Raw genomic sequence first — 15,083 nt, forward strand, 5'->3', positions numbered from 1 at the left:
AAGGGAGAAAAAAGCCAATAACTGTATTTCTTAGTAGCAATTCTCACGTATTTTTTTTTTAATTATTTATTTTGAGAGAGACAGAAAGCACGCATGCATGCATGAGAGGGGGCAGAGAGACAGAGAGAGAAGGAGAAAGAGACTCCCAGGCAGGTTCCAGGCTGTCAGCACGGAGCCCCGATACGGAGCTTGATCCCACAAACCATGAGATTATGACCTGAACCGAAATCAAGAGTCAGATGTTTAACCAAATGAGCCACCCAGGCACCCCTCTCATATGCTTTTCTTTTCTTTTTTTTTTTTTTTTTAATTTTTTTTTTTTTTAACGTTTATTTATTTTTGAGACAGAGAGAGACAGAGCATGAACGGGGGAGGGTCAGAGAGAGAGGGAGACACAGAATCTGAAACAGGCTCCAGGCTCTGAGCGGTTAGCACAGAGCCCGACGTGGGGCTCGAACTCACGGACCGTGAGATCGTGACCTGAGCCGAAGTCGGCCGCTTAACCGACTGAGCCACCCAGGCGCCCCTCATATGCTTTTCTATTTGACTTCTTTTAATTCTAATTTTTACACATTTTAAATATAAATAGTTTGAGTCTGTTACAATATCTCTGCCTAGTGGAGTCTCAAAGCCCTAGAACAGAGCATACAAAGCCTAATGTGCTGACATTACCTGATACAGAAGCCACTTTATATAATTTGTTTAGGTAAAATTTAGATAGAATAAAAAAACACTCATCTTAAGTGTATAGTGCGTTCTGATAAATGTATAGATTCGTATAGCTACTATCCCAACCAAGATATAGAACCTAAGAAATTTTTCTTATGTCCCATCCCCCATAAACAACCTGTCCTCACATTTGTCACCACAGATTCATTCTATTTCTGAATCTCATATAAATAACACGGCTTCTTTCACTAAACATAAAGTTTTTGACATTCATTCATGTTGTTAGGTATGATGGCTGTTATTTTTGTTGTTGTTGTTGTTTTGTTTGTTTTTGGCTAAACCCCTTCGTATAAATGTGCCAGCTTGTTTGTCCACCTGTGGATGAGCACCCAGATTACTTCTAGTTTTGGGCTATTATGAATTTAGCTGCTGTAAATATTTTGAAAAAGTCTTTAGGAGACAAATGTTCTCATTCCCTTGGATAAAGATACAGGAGTAGAAGTGCTGGGTGAGAGGTTATGTGCAGACTTCATTTTATAAGAAACTGCCAAATAGTCTTCCAAAGTATAATATTTTACAGTTCCACCGACAGTGTATAAGAGTTCCAGTTGTTCCACAACTTCAGCCAGTATTTGCCATCATTTTTTTCAATTTTAGCCATTCTCGTGGGTGTCAAATAGTTTTTCTTTGTAACTTTAATTTGCATTTCTCAATAATCAATGAGACTGAGCATCTTTTCATGTGCTCACTGGGCCATTCATGTCTCTGGTGAAAAATCCACTCAAGTCTTTTGTCCATTTATTTACTGAGTTGTAACTTTTTATTACTGATTTGTAGTTATTCATATATTCTGGATACAAGTCCTTGATCACACCCATGTACCGTGTACTATGAAAATTTCAGCACATACTTCCTAAAACAATGATATTTTCCTACGTAATCAATAGCGTTATCGCATTCTGGAAATTTAACATTCATATACTATATCTAACATGAGAAATTTTTTCATAGCCTACAGCTTCCCTTTTTATTTTTTAATTTTTTTAGTTTTAATGAGAAGATGTAATTTTGATAAAGTCCAATGAATCAACTTTTCTTCTTCTAGTATGCTTTGTATCCTAAGATACTGTTACCTACCCCCAAGGTAACTAATTTCTGCATATGGTGAGGTGGGGCTGGGGGTATATTATAAATTTTCCAAGAAAAAAGCATATTAAAAAATATAGAAAGACTTCCATTATCCCACCTGCTAGCTAAAAGTCCATTTATTGTTTTAGCACATAAAAGGCTTCTGTGTCACAAATTCAGAAATTTCCTATTCCAATATATTTCAATTTTGTAAATAATGCCATCTGTCAAATGTACATATACAAGTCATAATGACAGAAAGAATGCAACCATTAGGACGTGAAGTGATCAGAAAGAAATGGGAATAATGTATAACCAACCTCAGACCTCAAGGTCAGGCTGTATTTAGATCAAAAAACCATCACTGCCTGTTAGCAGTCCTCAGGTCGGGCTTTCCATCACTGTATTAATTCCCCCCAACAACTTTTCATTCTGAAAAATCTCAAACCTATAAAAAAGGTAAAAAAAACAGTACAATATATACCCATGTACCCTTCACCTAGATTCACCAAGTATGAACACTTTGCCACACTTGCCTTTTTTTCCCCAAATGTGCATATGAACACATTAGAATGTGTGCACTGTGTATGGGAATGTGCCACTTGGATCTACTACACAGAGCATAATTAAATGATAGCTCCAAGTGCTAGTCATCTTGACTACTAACTACCAAGGTCTCTCAAGGACCAGCTAATGGCCAAGCAGAGCAGAAGTACTAATGTAGGTTATTCCTACAAAACATTCCGCCTTCTCCAACAGGCGACTTTGCCTTGAGGACTTCCATCAGCCTAGCCAAACCCCTTTTGGAAATGTGCTATAGTCTGAAACTCTTCCTACCCAATCGTCCGGTCACCAAGAGCTCCTTGATCTGCCCTCTGGTCTGAAAGCTCTCTTCCACTTCTCTCTTTTCTCCTTTACTCTTCACAGGGATATCCACCAATAAATCTCTTATGCATCTAATCCCAACTTGGCATCTAATGCTCAAAGTACCCAAACTAACAACATACGTGTATGTGTGCGTGGGAGGTGAACCACTAGAGCAAGATGCATATATCATGACACTTTAATCCTAAATACTTCAGTATGTATTTTCTAAAAATAAGGATATTCTCCTACATAACCATTTATAAAGATCATATTCAAAGAATTTAAGCTGATACAATACTTTTTTCTTTTTTTTCCTTTTAATGTTTATTTATTTTTGAGACAGAGAGAGACAGAGTGTGAGCAGGGGAGGGGCAGAGAAAGAGGGAGACACAGAATCGGAAACAGGCTCCAGGCTCTGAGCGGTCAGCACAGAGCCCGACGCGGGGCTCGAACTCACAGACCGTGAGATCATGACCTGAGCTGAAGTCGGACGCCTAACCAACTGAGCCACCCGGGTGCCCCTACAATACTTTTTTCTAATAACATATCATCTATATTAAAATTATTCTGGTTTTCCTACTGATGCTCTTTGTAACTTTTTGTTTTTGAATCCAGGATCCTTCCAAAGATGATATTACATTTAGTTTTCTTGTTTGTTTAGAATCCTTTCAACTACAGGGGTGCCTGCGTGGCTCAGTCAGTTAAGCATCCAACTTCAGTTCAGGTCGTGATCTCATGGTTCAGGAGTTCAAGTCCCGCATGGGGCTCTGTGTTGACAGCTCAAAGCCTGGAGCCTACTTCGGATTCTGTGTCTCCCTCTCTCTCTGCCCCTCTCCTGCTCGCACTCTCTCTCTTTCAAAAATAAACAAACATTAAAAAAAACTTTTAAGAAATTTCATTTGATTGCCTTCTCATGATTAGATTTGGGCCAAACATTCTGCCAAGAATACAACATAATGTTGTGCCCTTCTTAGTGCATCCTATGAGGAAGCCCATGGTGTCGATTTGTATTATTTGGGAAATGTTAATATCGATCATTTAGCGTATCACTTTTAGTAATTTTAAGATTAGAAGAAGTGAAGAGGATTCTATATTTAATAAAAAGCCAATCTTGAAATTGTAAGACATATAGCGATATGCTAAAGAGTACATAACTGACCCCAGTATAATTTATTATAAATCCACTTTTAAGATTTATTCAAAAAACTCAGTAACTGTTAGGACACAATTCTTCATGTGTATTTCACCTTTCTACATAGTTTGTTAGGAAAGGCACTAACTGCCTTTGTTCTGGACTATGTCTTCAAAGATGTCTTCAAATATAGTAAACGGCTTAGAAAGAGAAGTGTCTTCCTCTGAGTCAAAAGGTAGGTTTGTTTATAAGCCTGGAAGATAACATCTCTCTCCAGAGCAAACAGCAGGCATGCTTACTGCCCATTATAAAACATGTGCATTTTCTAAGCACAGGGATCCATGGCATGTGCAACTCTTGACTCTCTTGACTCTCTTTAGGTCACCCTGTGGGAATTGGGGCTTGGGTAACTAAGACAAGAAATTATCGACACTCTGGCTATTGCTATTCCTGTGACTAATAGTCCTTTGTCTCTGACTCAAAAGTCTTATGTCTTATGCCAGCATGCCATAAAACTGTGGCAGGTTAACTAGTTAGCTTAAAAAAACAGGTAAGAATCTCAAGCCCTTCACAGTTTTCAGCACTAACTTTCATATTTTCTACAGAAAAGCAACTATTTCCCTTTTACTACAAAATATCTGAGATCACATATAGACCTGTATATGTGATTGCAGTATTAAATTCCAATTTCACCATAATTTGATTAATATGAACTTAACAAACACAGGGCTATTGTAACTAAATCTGATACATTCTACTTTAAGAAAAAATCATGTTGTTGGTATCTTCACTTTACTTTGAGAATATTTTTTACCTCTACACCAGCAGAGGCATCAAACACAGCTACTGCACCATCCAACACTCTAAGGCAGCGCTCAACCTCCAAGGTAAAGTCTACATGACCTAAAAAAAAGATGAGAAACATAACACTTAAAAATCTTTTATTCATTTTTCTATGTTTATTTATTTTTGAGAGAGAGAGAGAGAGAGAGACAGAGCATGAGCAGGGGAGGGGCTGAGAGAGAAGGAGACACAGAATCTGAGCAGGCTCCAGGCTCTGAGCTGTCAGCACAGAGCCCGACACGGGGCTCGAACTCATGGACTGTGAGATCATGACCTGAGCTAAACCTGGACACTCAACCTACTGAACCACCCAGGAGCCCCAACACTTAAAATCTTTTAAAAACTGAAAAAAAAAAAACATGATCCAGCAATCCCACTTTGGGGTATATATCCAAAAAAACTGAAGGGAGAGTCTGAAAGACATATCTGCACACCACACTAATAGTAAAACTATTCACAATGGCCAAGAGGTGGAAACAACCCAAACGTCCATCAATGTATGAATGATGTATATTTACATACAAATTATGTTATATATGTACAATGGAATATTATGCAGCCTTAAAAATAAAGGAAATCCTCTCACATATTATAAGACAGATAAACCTTGAAAGATTTCATGCTAAGCAAAGTCAACCACAAAAGGACAAAAACTGTATGATTCTCCTCATATGAGGTATCTAAAGTAATCTCCTAGATTACAAAGTAGAAGAGTAATTACCAGCAATGGGAGCAGATGACAAAGAGTAGTAGTTATATAATGGATATATAGTTTCAGTTGTGCAAGACTAAGTACTCCTGGACATCAGTTTCACAACAATGTAAATATACTTACCTACTGAGCTGTACACTTAAAAATGGTTAGGGTGGTAAATTTTATGATATATTTTTGACCACAATTTAAAAGGGAACACAAACATGAATAAAAACCTCAAACGATGCAGCACCTCTGCATGGCTCCAACAGCACCATACCTGGTGTATCAATTAAATTGACTCTATATCCCTTCCAATCAAACGTAACAGCAGCAGACTGAATAGTAATGCCCCTTTCTCGCTCTTGAGCCATGAAATCTGTCACTGTATCTCCATCATCAACATCTGACAAGGAAAAAGATGACACTGTTAGGCTTCATACCAAGTATATTTCATTGAGATAAGATATCTACATGACAGTTTAATTTGTTTTAAGACTGTTTATAAAATATTTGGCTTAATATCTAGAGGCCTTAATCTTACTCTACGTAAGTCCTTGTTCTAGAAAAAGCTTTTCCAGCAAAATGAGTAATTTTTCCATAAAAAATATTTTTTCTCTAAGATTAAATTCTATTTTAATTTTTCTAAACTTTTTATTTTTTCATTTTTTTCCCCTAGTTTATCTTTCAGTATCCCTTTTTATGTTTCTCATATCTGATCCCTTGACAGGAGGGAGGGTAGTGCAATGAAAAGAGCACAGACAGATCTAGATTTAAATCCCAACTTTACCATTACTACCGTATGAACCTGAGCAAGCTACTTAACCCAATTTGTACTACAAGGTTAACAAAGGCAACCTCACTGGGTTGCCGTAAGAATAAAATGAGACTACATAAAGTACCTAGCCCAGTAAATGGTAAGTAAATGGTAGCTACAGGGAACAAGGTAAAGAAAAAACTCCTCCCAAGTAAAATTCTCCTTTACAAACCCTTCTGATTACTAAATCCACCCCCCCCCCCGCCCCACCCCCCAGCCAAAGACACTTACGTGTACAAATGAAAATAGTCTTGGTGGAACTTCTATAGTAAAAAGTTACGGATAAAGTTCATCTTGACTACTAAGTTATTCTGCATTAAAATTCTTGTACTCTCATTAAATTTATACAGTAAAAGAAGTAAAAATGAGTTTATCGTTACCATTCAAAATTCAAAACCACAAGTGATCATGGCCTTATACTACCACTACTTATGTCAGCATTAAACCTCTAAAAATGCTAACCACTTTCCCTCACTGTTTGTGTATGTATAGATGTATATAAACATATGTACACATATGTGCCAACTGGGGGAGGAAAAGAAAAATTTATTTTTCAGGAACCCCAAATATCTATGTTAAAAATTAGTGTTGCCAGTTACTCACAAAATAACAAACCAAGAAAATAAACATCATTAATGAGACAAAGACCAAATACCTAGCCAAAAGCGCTAAGTTTTTATTTACTTATCTTTTTGACGTTTATTTGTTTTTGAGACAGAGAGGGAGACAGAGCGTGAGCAGGGGAGGGGCAGAGAGAAAGGGAGACCCAGAATTCGAAGCAAGCTCCAGGCCCTGAGCTGTCAGCAAAGAGTCCGATGCAGGGCTCGAACCCCACGAACCACTAGATCATGACCTGAGCCGAAGCTGAACAACTAACCGACTGAGCCACCCAGGTGCCCAAAAGCTCTAAACTTGTAAAACATTTGTAGGAGGAGGGGATGCAAGATGGTGGAGTAAGAGGACCCCTAAGCTCATCCCATCCTACTTTTACAGCTACATATCACTCACATCTGAGTCAATAAACTGGAGAGTGATCTGAAGACTGGCAGAACAAACTCCACAGCCAAATACAGGAAGCCAGCCCTGGAGAGGTTAGACAGGGCAGAAAGGCAGCCAGGAGCACTGCCCACAGGAGAAAGGAAGCTGTGGTCACAGAGAAGGCAAAGCACCGGGGAGTCTACATAGGAAAAAAGAATGCCCATAACTTCCAGCCTTGAAAACCGGAGGCACTGAACTCCATGACTCTGTATAACTAGGGGAGTTGGGAGTCTAGAGCTCTGAAGGTCAGGTGACTCAGCACTGGGTAGCCAGGAGTGCACGTGATAGCCAGGTCCCCACCTTTAAAGAGACAAGGACCTTTAGAAGAGTCAACACAGACGTGACAGCTTGCACAAAGGCAAAGAGATCTGTTTATAGAGATTTCAGAGCACACTGAGGAACTCCTATGAGAACAAAGGAACTGGCAGGTGCCATTTTTTCTCCCACCCCTCAGCATAAACAGACACAGGCGGGAGGCAGTGCTGCACAGACACCCGTGAGGTAGCGCCAGCAGTGCGCTGTGCCTTGAGTTCTCCTGAGGAATCACCCACTCTAAGTATGCTGGCCTAGGCCCTGGGCTCAGGGCAAATTTTATTAACACTGCGTGCGCCCCACCCAATCACTGCCTCCGCGTGCTGTGGCCCTGTGGCCACCGCACTCTGGCAGATCTAGCCAGGTCTAGCAGCTCAGTGCAGATTTTGCTAAAGTTGAATGTCCCCAGCCACCACGCACAGACCCGTACGCTTCTTGTCACTACCTCAGCCGTGTGCTTTGTGTCCGGCCGCTAACACATGCCATGCCGCTGGCCACCACCGTGATTTAGGGGATCTGGCCTGGGACTACTGACTCGGTGCAAATTTTGGTTAACACTGCTGCCTGGCCCCTGAGCCCTCCTATGGTCATGCCCTCTCAAGCCGGCCTGCCTGGGTCTAATACCACAGAAAGCAAGCACAGCCCACAACAAGTAGATAGTCAGTGCACAAGTCTGGACTGAAAGAGAAAGCACAATAGTAGGACGCAAGCAACGTAATGCAAACAACGCAATGCAAGCAAAGCAACGCAAGCAACATACAGAAGACTCCTCTGAAGTGTCACCTTCTGGTGAATAGGGAACAGTGCACTGCGGGGCACTACAAGACCTCTTCTTCATAAAGCCACTACTTTTAACAGCAGGAGATATGGCTGACTTTCCTAATACACAGAAACAGACAGAGAGGTAGACAAAATGAGGAGACAGGGGAATATGTCCCAAATGAAAGAACATGACAAAATCACAACAGATTTAAGTGAAACAGAAATTACTAAGCCTGATAGAGAATTTAGAATAATGATCACAAAGATACTCACTAAACTTGAGAAAAGAGTGGAGGATATTGTTGAGACCCTTAGCAAAGAGAGAAAAAAATAACATCAGACATGAAGACTCAATAAATGAAACAAAAAAATATAATAAATGGAATAAAAAGTAGGCTACAGGAAGCAAAGGAATGTTATCAGTGACCCGGAGGATAGAGAAATGGGAAGCAATCAAGATGAACAGATGAGAGACAAATACTGCATAGTAAGAACTGACTTACAGAACTCTCACTCAATCAAGCATAGTAACATTCACGTTACACGGATCCCAGAAGAGAGAGAAAGGGTGGCAGAAAATGTATCTAAAGAAAAAATAGCTGAATACTTCCCAAATGTGAGGAGGGAAACAGAGATCCAGATTCAGGAGGCACAACAAATTGCCCCAACAAATTCAACCCCCAACAAACAAATTGCCACAACAAATTCAAACTCCCCAACAAATGCAACTCAAGGGATTCCACACAAAGACACACATTAATTAAAATGGAAAAGGGGGCGCCTGCGTGGCTCAGTCAGTTAAGCGTCCGACTTCGGCTCAGGTCATGATCTCGCGGTCTGTGATTTCGAGCCCCGCATCAGGCTCTGTGCTGACAGCTCAGACCCTGGAGCCTGCTTCAGATTCTGTGGCTCCCTCTCTCTGACCCTCCCCCGTTCATGCTCTCTCTCTCTCTGTCTCAAAAATAAATAAACGTTAAAAAAATAATAAAATAAAATGGAAAAAAAATTATGATAAAGAATTTTAAAGGTTGCAAGAGAAAAGACAGTTACATACAAAGAAATCCCATAAGGCTATCAGTGGTTTTTTCAGACAGAAACTGCAGGCCAGACAGGAGTGGCATGATATATTCAAAGTGCTGAAAGGATTTTCTGCAGCCATGAATACTCTATCCAGCAAGGCTATCATTTTGAATTGAAAGATAGACTTTCTCACACTAACAAAAACTAAAGGAGTTTAAGACCACTAAACCAGTCCTACAAGAAATATTAAAGGGGACTCTTTGAGTGGGAAGCAAAGACCATAAGTAAAAGTGTAAAAAAGTAAAAAACACAAAAAAACATTAAAAGTAAATACTTTCAGGGGCACCTGGGTGGCTTAGTCGGTTAAGTGTCTGACTTTGTCTCAGGTCATGATTTCACAGCTTGTGAGTTCAAGCCCCAGGGTGAACTGGAGCCTGCTTCAGACTCTCTGCCCCAATACTACTCATGCTCTGTCTGTCTCTCTCAAAAATAAATAAACATCACAAAAAAATTTTTTAAAGAAAGTAAATGCTTCTGTAAAAACCAGTTAAAATATTCAGAAAATAAAAGGATGTAAAAATGACATCCTATACCAAAAGCATAGGGGGTGGGATTACAGAGGGGTTTAAAGTTCTGCAACCATCAACTTAATATAGACTACTGTGTGCAGAAGAGGTTCTACACAAACCTAATGGTAATCACAAAATAAAAACCAGTAATAGATATGCAAAGAATGGAGAAAAAGGAATCCAAGTATATCACTGAAGAAAGCCAACAAACCATGAAAGAAAGGGTCAGAAAAAAGGTGCAAAAACAACCACAAAACAAGTAACAAAATGGCAAAAATATATACTGATCAGTAATTACTTTGAATGTAAATGGACTAAACACTCCAATCAAAAGACACAGGGTGACAGAATGAATAAAAACAAGACCCATCTAAATGCTACCTACAAGAAACTCATTTCAAACAGAAAGACACTTGCCGATTGGGTACGAGGGACAGAAAAACATTTATCATGCAAATGGATGTCAAAAGAAAGCCAGGATAGCCATACTTATATCAGACAAAATAGACTTTAAAACAAAGTCTGTAACAAGAGACAAAAACCACTGAATAATAAAGGGTACAATCCAACAGCAGAATAACAATTGTAAATATTTATGCACCCAACATGAAAGCACCCAATTCCATAAAACAGTTAGCAACAAACATAAAGGAACTAATCAAAAGTAACACAACAATAGTAAAGTGACTTGAATACCCCACTTAGATCAACGGACAGATCATCAAACCAGAAAATAAACAAGGAAATAGTGGCTATGAATGACACACTGGACCAGATGGATATAACAGGAGTATCAGAACATTCCATCTAAAACAGGAGAAAACACATTCTTTTCAAACACACACAGAACATTCTCCAGAACAGATCACATATTTAGGCCACAGAACAAGTCTTAACAAATTATAAAAATCAAAGTCATACCATGCATCTTTCCTGACTACAACGCTATGAAACTAGAAAGCAACTACATGAAAGGCTCTGCAAAGACCACAGATACATGGAAGTTAAATGACATGCTAGTAAACAATGAATGGGTCAACCAAGAAATCAAAGAATAAAAAAATTACATGGAAACAAAAATGAAAATTACAATGATTCAAAAACTTCGGGATGCAGCAAAAGTGGTTCTAAGAGATAAGTGTATTATTGCAATAGAGGTTTACTTCAAGAAGCAAGAAAAATCTCAAACAACATAACCTCACACCTAAAGGGATTAGAAAAAGAAGAACACATAAAACCCAAACCCAGCAAAAGAAGAAAATACAGATTAGAACAGAAATAAATGACACAGAAAGTAAAAAAACAAACAAAAAACCCAATAGGATGGATCAACGAAAGCAAGAGAGAATTCTCTGAAAGGATCAACAAAATTGAAAAACCCGTAGCAAGATTCATTAAAAAAAAAAAAAAAAAGCAGAGAAAGAGGGGTTGGGGGTACCCAAATAAACAAAATCACCAATGAAAGAGGGGAAATAACAATCAACACCAAATAAATACAAATAATTGTTACAGAATATTATGAAAACCTAAATGCCAACACATTGGACAACTTAAAAGAAATGGATAAATTCCTAGAAACATATAACCTACCCAACCTATGGTGAAAGAAATGGAAAAATTGAACAGACCAATTACCTGCAATGAAATCAGTCATCAAAAAACTCAGAAAAAAAGCAATGCCTGAGGGCTCAGTCAGTTAAGTGTCTGACTTCAGCTCAGGTCATGATCTCACAGTTGGTGAGTTTAAGCCCCACGTGGGACTCTGTGCTGACAGCTCAGAGCCTGAAGCCTGCTTTGGAGTCCATGTCTCCCTCTCTCTCTGCCCCTTCCCCACTCTGTGTCTCTCTCTCTCTCACTCTCTTCCCTCTCTCTCTCAAAAATAAACATTAAAAAAAATTTTTTTTTAACTCTCAAAAAACAAAAGTCCAGGACCAGACGGCTTCACAGGAATACTACAAAACATTTAATAAAGTGTTAATACCTATTCTCCTCAGACTATTCTGAAAAACACAAGAAGAAGGAAAACTTCCAAATTCATTCAACGAGGCCAATATCACCCCGATACCAAAACCAAACAGAAACCACACACACAAAAAAAGAGAGAACTATAGGCCAATATTTCTCTTGAATATAGATGCAAAAAAACCTCAACAAAATATCAGCAAACCAAATCCAACAATACATTAAAAAAAACCATATACCACAATCAAGTGGGACTTATTCCAGGGATGCAAGGGCGACCCAGTATTTGCAAACAATCAATGCGATAAGAGAAAGGATAAAAACTGTATAATCATTTTAGCAGATGCATAAAAAGCACTTGACAAAGTACATCCATTCGTGATAAAAATCCTGTGCAAAATAGGTCAAGAAGGAAACGTACCTCATATGACAAAGGCCTTCTATGAAAAACTCACAGCCAACATCACACTCTATCATGAAAAACTGAAAACTTTTCCCTTAAGGTAAAGAACAGGACACAGATATCCACTCTCACTTTAATTCAACATAGTACTGGCAGTCCTAGCCATAGTAATCAGATAAGAAAAAGAAATAATAGGGATCCAAATTGGTAAGAAAGAAGTAAAACTTGCACTATTTCCATCTGACACAATACTACATACAGAAAACCCTAAAGATTCCACCAAAAAACTGCTAAAACTGATAAATGAATTCAATAAAGTTGCAGGATACAAAATCAATGTGCAGAAATTTGTTGCATTCTTACACACTAATAGCAAAGTAGCAGAAAGTGAAAATAAGAAAACAAGCCTATTTACAAGGGTACCCAAAACAATAAAATACCTTGGAAAAAATTTAACCAAAGAGGTGAAAGACCTATACTCTGAAAACTATGAAACACTGATGAAAGAAATTCAAGACAACACAAAGGAATGAAACACATTCACAGACTGGAAGCACAAATACTGGTGAAATGTTCAGATTACCTCAAACAATCTATAGATTTAATGTAATCCCTACCAAAATATCAACAGCATTTTTCACAGAACTAGAACCATCCTAAAATTTGTATGAAACCACAAAAGATATAGAATAGCCAAAGCAATCTTGAAAAAGAACAACAAAACAGGAGGTATAACAATTCCAGATTTCAAGTTATATTACAAAGCAGTAGTAATTAAACAGTATGGTACTGGCATAAAAACAGACATAGAGGTCAGTGTAATAGAACAGAAAACTAAGAAATAAACCCACAATATATGGTCAATTAATCTTTGACAAAGGAAGAATGAATAACCAGTGGGAAAAAAGACAGTCTCTTCAACAAACAGTGCTGGGAAAGCTAGACAGCTATAAACAAAAGAATGAAACTGGACACTTTCTTACGCTATACACAAAAATGAACTCAAAATGGATTAAAGACCTAAATGTTGAGACCTGAAACCATAAAAACCTTCGAAAAGAGCACAGAAAGTCATCTATCTGACATCAGCCATAGCAACATTTTTCTAGGTATGTCTCCTGAGGCAAGGGAAATAAAAGCAAAAATAAATTATTGGGACTACATCAAAATAATAAGCTTCCGCACAGTGAAGGGAATGATCAACAAAACTCAAAGGCAACCAACCTATTGAATGGGAGAAGATATAGGCAAATGACATAACTGATTAGTACCCAAAACATATAAAGAACTGATACAACTCAACACCCAAAAAAACACATAATCCAATTAAAACATGGGCAGAAGATGTGAACAGACATACCTGCAAAGAAGACATACAGATGGCTAACACACACACGAAGATGCTCAACATCACTCATTATCAGAGAAACACAAATCGAAATCACAATGAGGTATCACCTCACACCTACCAGAATGGCTAAAATCAAAAACACAAGAAATAACAAAAACTGATGAGAATGTGGAGAAAAAAGAACCCTCTTTTACTGTTGGTGGGAATGCAAACTGGTGCAGCCACTCTGGAAAACAGTGGAGCTTTCTCAAAAAGTTAAAAATAGAACTACCCTAGGACCCAGGAATCACACTCCTGGGTATCTACCCCCCAAAATACAAAAAGCCTAATTTAAAGGGATATATGGACCCCTATGTTTACTAAAGCATTATTTACAATAGCTAAGATACGGAAGCAGCTCAAACGTCCATCAATAGATGAATGGATAAAGATGTAGGATACACACACACACACAGAATACTATTCAGCCATAAAAAAGTAAAATCTTGACATTTGCAACAACATGGATAGAGCTGAAAGTGTAATGCTAAGCGAAATAAGTCAGAGAAAGACGAATATCATATGATCTCACTTATCTGTGGAATTTAAGAAACAAAATAATGAAAAACAAAGACACAAAACAAAGAGAAAAAAAGAAATCAAGAAACAGACTCAACTATAGAGAACTGATGGTTAACAGAGTGGGTGGGGGATGGGGGAAACAGGGCATGAGAATTAAAGAGTATAATTATGATAAAACAAATAAAATGATAAAAAAGAAAAAACAAAACAAAGATATCTGTACCCCCAAATTCACTGTAGCATTAACAATAGCAAAGATAACGGAAGCAACCTAAGTGTCCAACAATGCATAAGATGTGAGATATACATATATGTGTGTGTGTGTTTACGTGTGTATGTATATATATATACACGTGTACATGTGTATATATATGTGTGTGTGTACGTGTGTGTGTGTATATACATACGTACACACACACATATATATATACACATGTACACACACACACACACACACACACACACTGGAATATTACGTATTACACAGTCACAAAGAAGAATGAGATCCTGCCATCCGAAAAACAGAGGGTATCGTGCTAAGTGAAATAAGTCATATCCAGAAAGACAAGTACCACGTGATTTCACTAAGTGCAATCTAAAACAAACAAAAAGCAAAAGCAGACCTGTGAATACAGAGAACGGATGGTAGCCAGACGGAAGGGAAGCAGGGGGATGGGCAAATGGGTATAAGGGAGGGGGAGGCTTCTAGTTATGGAATGAATAAGAGCTGGGGATGAAAGGTACAGCACAGGGAATGCAGTCAATGGCACTGTAATAGTGTTGTACGGTAGGAGATGGTAGTTATACTTGTGGTGAGCATAACAATGTATAAAGTTGTCGTAAAGACAGAGTTGTCATAGAGACAAATCTTTTTTTTTTCCTTAAAGTTTATTTATTTATTCTCAGAGAGAGCAGGGGAGGGGTAGATAGAGAGAAAGAATCCCAAGCAGGTTGC

General features: G+C 38.3%; 1 protein-coding gene across 9 annotated transcripts in view; it reads right to left on the bottom strand.

The window, feature by feature from the left end:
• Window positions 1–15,083, bottom strand: part of GFM2 (GTP dependent ribosome recycling factor mitochondrial 2) — a 78,932-nt gene that overhangs the window by 45,761 nt on the left and 18,088 nt on the right. For all 9 annotated transcript variants that reach the window (XR_006203326.1, XR_006203324.1, XR_006203320.1 and 6 more), the window contains 2 exons: window positions 5,614–5,739; window positions 4,611–4,699 (listed from right to left, as the gene is read on the bottom strand). Coding sequence is in view for 5 of the 9 variants with exons in the window: in XM_042941012.1 (XP_042796946.1) it covers window positions 4,611–4,699; window positions 5,614–5,739 (215 nt within the window). In the remaining 4 variants the exon portion in view is untranslated. The remainder of the gene's footprint in view (window positions 1–4,610; window positions 4,700–5,613; window positions 5,740–15,083) is intronic.

Source organism: Panthera leo, chromosome A1 (genome assembly GCF_018350215.1).
Source record: "Panthera leo isolate Ple1 chromosome A1, P.leo_Ple1_pat1.1, whole genome shotgun sequence".
Taxonomy (NCBI): domain Eukaryota; kingdom Metazoa; phylum Chordata; class Mammalia; order Carnivora; family Felidae; genus Panthera; species Panthera leo.